The 8,026-nt window shown below is 42.1% G+C and overlaps 1 protein-coding gene across 2 annotated transcripts in view; it reads left to right on the forward strand.

Moving 5' to 3' along the window:
• PIK3C3 (phosphatidylinositol 3-kinase catalytic subunit type 3) overlaps window positions 1-7,209 on the forward strand; it is an 82,205-nt gene extending 74,996 nt beyond the window's left edge. For both annotated transcript variants that reach the window (XM_040579653.1, XM_040579654.1), the window contains one exon: window positions 6,442-7,209. In XM_040579653.1, the coding sequence (XP_040435587.1) occupies window positions 6,442-6,456 (15 nt within the window). In that variant the 3' untranslated portion in view covers window positions 6,457-7,209. The remainder of the gene's footprint in view (window positions 1-6,441) is intronic.
• The last annotated feature ends 817 nt before the right edge of the window (window positions 7,210-8,026 follow it).

Genomic DNA, 8,026 nt, shown 5'->3' on the forward strand with positions numbered 1-8,026 from the left:
ATCCACATCTTCTGCAGTGTTGACACTGTACCTCAGAACATGGCCCCAGTGGCTATGGGAGCAGCTATCCCCTATGTCAGAGCCTTCAACACTGGTGGAGATCGTAAAGCATAACGCAGTTTTTCAGATATGGGGCTGCAGGCATGGCTGAGACCTCTTGCTGGGGCAGTGAGCATTGGGCTCCTCGCTTGCAGGAGATGTGCAGTGGTGGAATGTCTGCATCCCAAAGTAAAAGAGCTGTGGGAGGAGGTCAGCAAATGGCACAATATCAGGGCTGACAAGAAGGAGATTGACCAGATCTTCTCCAAGACTTTGGGGATAGAAGAGCTTGAACCTTCAGCTGCACTGAAGGAAGAGCAAGAATACATTGTGCTCATCAGGTTAGGATATGAAGACTCCCAGGATGGTGACAACTGGAACCTTGAGACTTCTAGTGTTAGGAGGGATGGCTTCTGCTCTTACCTGCAGATCTACTGAATAGGTTCAAGGTGGCTGGGAGTAGTCAGCATGGATTTAAAAAATGGAAATCATGGCTGACCAACCTGACAGCCTTCTGTGATAAAATGGTTAGCTCAGTGGACTGGGTTACAGCTGTAGATATTCTCTGTCTTGGCTTTCACAAGCTTCTGATGCTGTCATCCATAATATCCTCATAAACAGACTGGTGCGATATGGACTAGAGAAATGGATACTGATGTAGATTGGGAACTGGCTGTTGTACTGGGGTTGGAAGGTTGTGATCAGTGGCACAAACTCCATCTGAAGGCCAGTCACTAGGGGTGTACTCCCAAGGTTTCATACTGAGGTCAAACTGTTTAGTGTCTTCATTAATGACCTGAGCAGTGGGACAAACTGCACCCTCAGCAGGTTTGCAGAAAATGCAAAACTGTGAATAGTAGCTGGTACACCAGAGAATTTTGCTGACATTCAGAGGGGCATTGACAGGCTCGAGAAATGACCACACAGGAACCTTATTATGTTCACCAAAGGGAAGTGCCAGGTGCTGCACCTACTGTAGAACAAGCCCATGCAGAAGCATGGGCAAGGTGGGACAGGTGATGATGTGGGAAGCAGCTTTTCAGAGGAAGTCCTGAATGTTCTGGTTGACAAGTTGCACATGATGCTGACCAGTAGCAGTGATCAACGGCTCAATATCTGGAAGGAGGTCAGTGACAAGTGGTTTCCCTCAGTGGTCTGTACTGGGACCAGTACTGTTTAATATCTTCATCAGTAACATAGACAGTGGGATTGAGTGCATGCTTAGCAAATGTGCAGACATCACCAAGCTCAGTGGTGCAGTTGACACACCTGAGGGACAGGGTGCCATCCAGAGGGACTTGGACAAGCTCCAGAAGTGGGCCCATGTGAACCTCATGAGGTTCAACAAGGCCAAGTGCAAGATCCGGCACATGGGTTAGGGCAACCCCTGGTATCAATAGAGGCTGGGGGATGAAGGGATGGAGAGCAGCCCTGCGGAGAAGGACTTGGGAGTACTGGTGGGTGAAGAGCTGGGCATGAGCCAGCAATGTGTGCTCACAGCCCAGAAAGCCAGCTATATCCTGGGCCACATAAAAAGCATGGCCAGCAGGTTGAGGGAGGGAGGTGATTCTGTCCCTCTGCTTTGGTGAGACCCTAGCTGCAGTACTGTGTCTGGTTCTAGAGACCTCAGTTCAGGAAAGACATGGACCTGTTGGAGTGGGTTCAGAGGAGGGCCACAAAAATGATCAGTGGGATGGAACACCTCTCTTATAAAGACAGGCTGAGAGAGGTGGAGTCGTTCGGCCTGGAGAACAGAATGCTCTGGGGAGACCTTATAGCAGCCTGTAAGTACTAAAAGGTGGCTTGTAAGAATCATAGAATTGTTTAGGTTGGAAAAGGCCTTTAAGACCGTGAAGTCCAACCATTAACCCAGCGCTGCTAAGTCCACCACTAAACCATGTTTCTAAGTGCCACATCTGCATGTCTTTTAAATACCTTCAGGACTCATCCACTTCCCTGGGCAGCCTGTCCCAATGCTTGACATTCTTTCTGGTGAAGCTGATCAGCTCAGTATCAGCCTCAGTAGTAATATCCAAGGGCCACCACTGACATGCAGGAGCCACTGGACCTCTGCATGGCTGTTCAGACCATGGTGCGTGGCTGTCCAGTCAGTTCAGCATCAACTTTGTCACCTTCTTACCCAGTCTGTATCTCACTAGCTTGGTCATAAGGATATTATGTGAAAAAATCATACCAAAAGCCTTATTTAAGGCAAGGTAAACACCATCCACTGTTCTGTCCTCGTCCACAGAGCCAGCCATCTCATCACCTTGTTCAGCAACAGCTTACCTTTGGTAAATCCACCTGGGCTGTCCCCAGAAAAAAAACATTCAGGACACACTTAGTAGGGCCTGTAGCAATAGGACAAGGGGGAATGTTTAAAACTAAAAGAGCGTAGATGTAGACTAGATATAAGAAAGACTTTTTTTATGATGAGGGTGTGAAACACTGGCACAGGTTGCCCAGATGGGTGGTCGATGCCCCAACCTTGGAAACATTCAAGGTCAGGCTGGACGGGGCTCTGAGCAACCTGATGTAGTTGAAGATGTCCCTGCTCATGTCAGGGGGTTGGACTAGGTGGCCTTTAAAAGCTCCCTTCCAGCCCTAACTATTTTATGATTCTCTGCAGCAATATGATCTCATGGTGAAGAAGAGCCAGCAGCTTCCTTGACCACAGTGGCTGGAGTGTTTCTAGCCAGTGGAGGGAGGTGATTCTTCCCATGTATCCAGTGCTATGTGAGACGCGTCTGGAGTCCTGTGCCCCTTTTAGGCTGCCCAGTACAGGAGAGAGGTGAACGTGCTGGAGCAAGTCCAGCAAAAGGCCATGGAAGTGATCAAGCGGTTGGAGTGTCTGTCATACATAAGGAGAAGCTGAGAGAGCTGAGATTGTTTGGCCTGGAGAAGAGAAGGCTCAGGGGGATTTTACCAATACGTATAAATACCTGGTGGAAGGGAGAAAAAAAGATGAATTTGGCCTCTTTTCAATAGTGCCTGGTGATGGGACGAGAGACAGTGGGTGCAAACTGAAAGACAGGAAAATTCATCTAAATATACTCTGAGGGTAATCGGACACTAGGACAGGTGTCTCGGAGAGGTGGCAGTCTCCAGCTGTGGAGATACTTAAAATCCAACAGCACAATGTCCTAAGCCACCTGCTGTGTTTCATCCTGCTTGTGCCATATGATCTGCAGAGGTCCCATGCACCCTCATGCCTTACCTGATTCTTGGCAGTGGTCTGCAGTGTCAGTAAATTATTGTCTCCCCTATTTTTAGTGTTCATGGAAAATGGAGAATGAAACGTTTAACCACATGTAGGTGTATTGTCTTACCACAACCCACAGTATGACAATAAAATGTTTAATTCTCATGTTGAGTAAAACTGTTCACAGAAGCGTTTCTTCTTTGAATGTATGATGGTTTTGTTCCCTAAAACCATCTGACATTTAGTTTATGTTTGTCGGGGATTTAAGGTTTTAGACTGTTTACCTTAATTATTAGACTCACAACAATGAAATGAGTTGAGAGGTAAAATGAAACCAATCTGAAAAGCCAGCCGTTATCCCAGGGTTTTTATTGATTCTTTCTTCAGAAGACTAACCAGATTTTGATACAAACTCAGGAGAACTGTTTTTAGGGCTATTTGCTTTGCTAAAGGTCTTCCAACTAATCTGTTGTTTCCTGCAAACTTAATTTTTATTTTGAAGAAATGTACTGTAATGCAGGGTAAGAAGCAAAAATGTCATTCCATCTGCATATATATTTAATAAACATGATCTTTTACATGATATGAAAAAAGGAGTGTAATTATATGAAAATGTTGCAAAATCTGTTGTCATTCATTATGGATTTCTTTGGTCATAGGCTGCAGGATGGTAACTTCATAAGGCAGTGAAGAATGCCTAGCATCTACCTTGGGATTAAAAAAAATAATAAAAAAAGCAATTACAAAGATTCAAGATGAAAATTTTAAGTGCCTCCAATATGTGTATAGACCTTTTTTTTTAAACACATGCTGACAGTCACTTTTTTTAAGATATGTCTTTTTACTTCGCTGGTTTTAGGTGACTGCCAGACTCTCCCAGGTAGTTGTTACTGCATTTGTGAAACTGTATTAGTAAGTCAGAGTTTACAGGTTTGATTTAGGTGACCTTTTCTTTTTTCCGTTCAGACTTGTTCTTGCTTGACCTTTCTTCAGCACTTACAACTGCATTTAAAATCACAGGACAGATTTGTTCAGAGTATTTAAAAGTACCCAGGAATTGGAACCTCAGGCTTCTAGCTTCCAGGCACGCTGTTCTACGCAACAGGCTGATATATACAGCAGCAGGCACCGACTGCACCTTCCATTCCTGTTCTGGGGAGTTAAAAAGCAAGCCTGCAGTGTGTCTTGCACTTTGGGTACCACACAGGCAGATGTGACAGCCACTAGTGCAAGCCTGATCCTTTTGTCTCATTTTTGTGTTTTTACCTCTCCAGCTGGGTGCTGCTGCTGAGTTCCAGCATGGAGCATTTGGGGCTGTTTTTCCTGAGGCCCTGAACTCTCCCCATGTGCTGCTGCAGAGTTTGCTACCTATGTGCTTTTAGCTTACCTGTCTACTTTTGGGATCGGTGCCTAAAATGGAAACAATACTGTGTTGCTTTGTAAGTGCTGAAGGCACCACTTTGCTCCATGTGATGTAGGATTCTTCTGCTAGTGTAGAATTCAGATTATTGCCTTCATTCCTGTTCTACAAACAGTTACACTTCTAGGCTTCCCTCTGAAAGAATTGCTTAGAAATGTGAGGCGGATACAAAAAGAATAGTTACAAATTAATCAGCAGTTGACAAGTCTGAACAATATGCGCTTTCTATATTTTTTAACAAAACTTACAAAAAAACCATCAAAATAAAACGTAATTAATGTCTATTTTCTTTATACTACAAGGATACTTTTTAGTGATATTTAGTAATTCATTAGTCAAAATCATTATCTTTCCTTTTTGTCTGAGGCAGTCTTTAAGAATTTGCTGCTGGAGCCTTCACAGAGTCTGTGAATCGTTGAACAAATGAACAATTAATGCATCATTGAATTTGCTGTAAAGGGGTCATCTTACACAATGGCCAATTGAAGCTTTCAATTTGTTCATGTATAATGCTGCATTCAGTTGCCAGTGGCTTTGCCCTTAATAATACAAGTTGTCTAAAAGAACCCACACCACTACACAGGTATTATGACACATGCTTAAACAGCAGATTTGGGCCTAATGTCACACAATTTTTCATTTGAAATGCCCTTCAATGTGCTTTTTTGTTTTATCAATAGATATTTATTCTCTTTACTGCCTCCAAAATAGGCCTACAAGGAATCTGGGCTGTCTACTGCAGCAGTTAAGAGCTTTTTAATAAGGTTGGTTATTATAGCAACCATTGTGTATCAGTATTCTGTATGTCAGTCTTTAGTAAGTAAAGCTCTTGGATAAAGCAATCTAGCCATCAGGTTGGTGTATTGTTCTCTTGTAGCAGTATTGTAAATTGAGTTCAGTTCAAAGCTGTGTTATGAAGCCTTTGGTTTAGTTTCTAATGCATCTCTAATCTATTACCTTATCAGGTATTTTACAGACCTTTTTATGTAGTACTTGTCTCCGTAATGGTTATCAAAAAAACTGTTGTCTCAAAAGTAAATAAATCTAACATTTGGAATAAGTTAATGGTGTTGTGCAATAGTGCTCAAGAGGAGAAAAACTGCATACTAATTTTGGTGATACTGATGAAGGCTGGATAGCCATTTCTCCCTGGAGAGTCATTTTCATTTTAGCAGAATTATTTATTTCTGCAGAGGAAGGAAACAATCTCCAATTGAAGTGTCTAATTTCACATTTTATTTCCCTTGTAAATTTACAACTCAAGTCAGTTGCATTCAGGGCTCATGTTAATGATTTAAAAAGTGAAAGCTTGGGGAATGAGGGGTGTCCCACCCAAAATGTAGCTATATAATTTGGGGTTCTGCTAATGCCTGGCTGCTGTCTGCTTAGGAGCAAACTCTGTCTATGCTGTAAATGTTACATGGCTTTAGAATGTCTTTAAGCTGTGCTCCCAGTGCTGCTGCATCCCTGAATGCAGCTGTGGTTCCTTACCCTCATGACAGGGCTTCTGTTTTCCTTCTACTGGATGCCAAAATAAAACACAGAATATCTACCAGCAGGATTGTGTAGCTTGGATGAAGCTGTCGAGGGGCAGATAGAGTTGGTTTCCATGCTGTTTGTTCTCCTGAAGGATTGTGAAAACTGCCTGCCTTCAGGCATTTCACCATGTTTCTAACACACAGTTCAATTTATGCATAACTTTTGTTGTTCGGGAGTAAACCAAGTTGAATAAACGCTGTGCTATGTGATTTTTTATTTTTTTTTTTTTTTTTTTTTTTAGTATTGGAGAAAATAAGCCTTTTGCCTGCCTGTGGTGGAAACAAGCAAATGCTACAGAAAGAGACTATTTCTCAAGCCTTTCTTGGACTTCAACAGTTTTGGAAGGCAAAACCTGCAGGTTGGGTAGCATGGAGAATTGAGAGCTCAGGAGGTGGTGAAGCTTTTTGAGTCTCTGTTCACTGAAGGTTTAAAACCAACTATTTTGTAATGGAAAATGGATGTTTATATCATGTGCTGTTGCATTTCTTTCCACTGAAAATGTTTGAGCCTCAAAAGTTGAAGTAAGCAACTTCTCAAGCCAAAGATAACTGGAAGAGGCTGGATTTGATGGTAAATTCTTGAACCTGTTAATATATTTTCTTATTTAAAAATAGAAATCATTGCTGTGCTGAGCATGAGTACGTACAAAATTGCAGCAGTGAGGCTACAGTTCCTCAGTGCAAAACACACACAAAACTATGGCAATCTCCCCTCTCCTCTTCCCATCAACTTTGTTCCTTGAGTGAGTTTTAAATGTAATTCATATGATCCTTTATTTCCCACCTTGAGCAATGTTCTCTTTAGAAAGGACAATCATTTCTTCCCTGCTTACAAAAATGTTCTTAAGTGCTGATAAGTTAGCCAGCTGTAGGTAGCCAATTAAATCATCACTAACAGGCTCAGCAACAAGAATACAAAGTGAGAGGTTCAGTATTTCACACTTTAACTCTTAATGTTTTCTGTACAGTGATTATATATTCTTGGCTCTAATAAACTGTTTGTTATTGCAGTCTTGAGGTGTTCTGTTTTGTGTTTTTAATCTTACCTGCTGAGACATGGCATATGAGAGGATTATGTTCGTAACTCTTGGCTTTTCGCAAGGATTTTCATTTCTCGGTTTGCTTGCTGGAGGAATAAGACCACTCATAAAATGACTTTTATGCCACATGTTGAGTTCATAATGAGTCTGTTTTGAATGATCAACAATGTAATTAGCTCGTCATAAATGTGTGGGTCTCTTCAAAGAGTGCTCTTATACTCCTGTATGTTTTTTTTAGTAACAATTTAAGTCAGGAAGAAATCCCTCCCAATTACAAAGATAAAAAGGACTGGTTTGAATCTGAATCTGCCTGGTATTTGAGTTGGCCTTGCTTTGTGCTGCTTCTGCTAGCAAACACTGGAAGGGCTGTGATGGAGGAAAATCCAGTAGGGCTGTGATGGGCACTTCATTATTTCAGCGTATTACCCAGATTTGCCAGTTAAGCACAAGACTGGTTCAGCCCCTCTTTTCCCCTGTATGCGTGGCTTACAGGAACTGTATTACCCTAGTTACTTAGTGCTTGTTTTAGCTGGCAAAAGGTGATGCCACGGAGGAGCCACAGTAGTACCTCTTACGTTTAGATGACTCTTCTTTGGAGAAGTGGCAGTTATCATTTTCTTGTGGGTATTTTGGGGCCTTGCTTTATCTGGCAGAAATATATATTTCTATTGCCTGCATTTCTCATGAACTCATTCTACATACAGTACTGTGTGGTGTCTTCCAAGGATATTTCTGAAAGCATGGACTTTGCAGACATTCAGAGAAAATTCTGCAAAAAAAAAAAAAA

This window comes from Falco naumanni, chromosome Z (genome assembly GCF_017639655.2).
Source record: "Falco naumanni isolate bFalNau1 chromosome Z, bFalNau1.pat, whole genome shotgun sequence".
In the NCBI taxonomy this organism is placed as follows: domain Eukaryota; kingdom Metazoa; phylum Chordata; class Aves; order Falconiformes; family Falconidae; genus Falco; species Falco naumanni.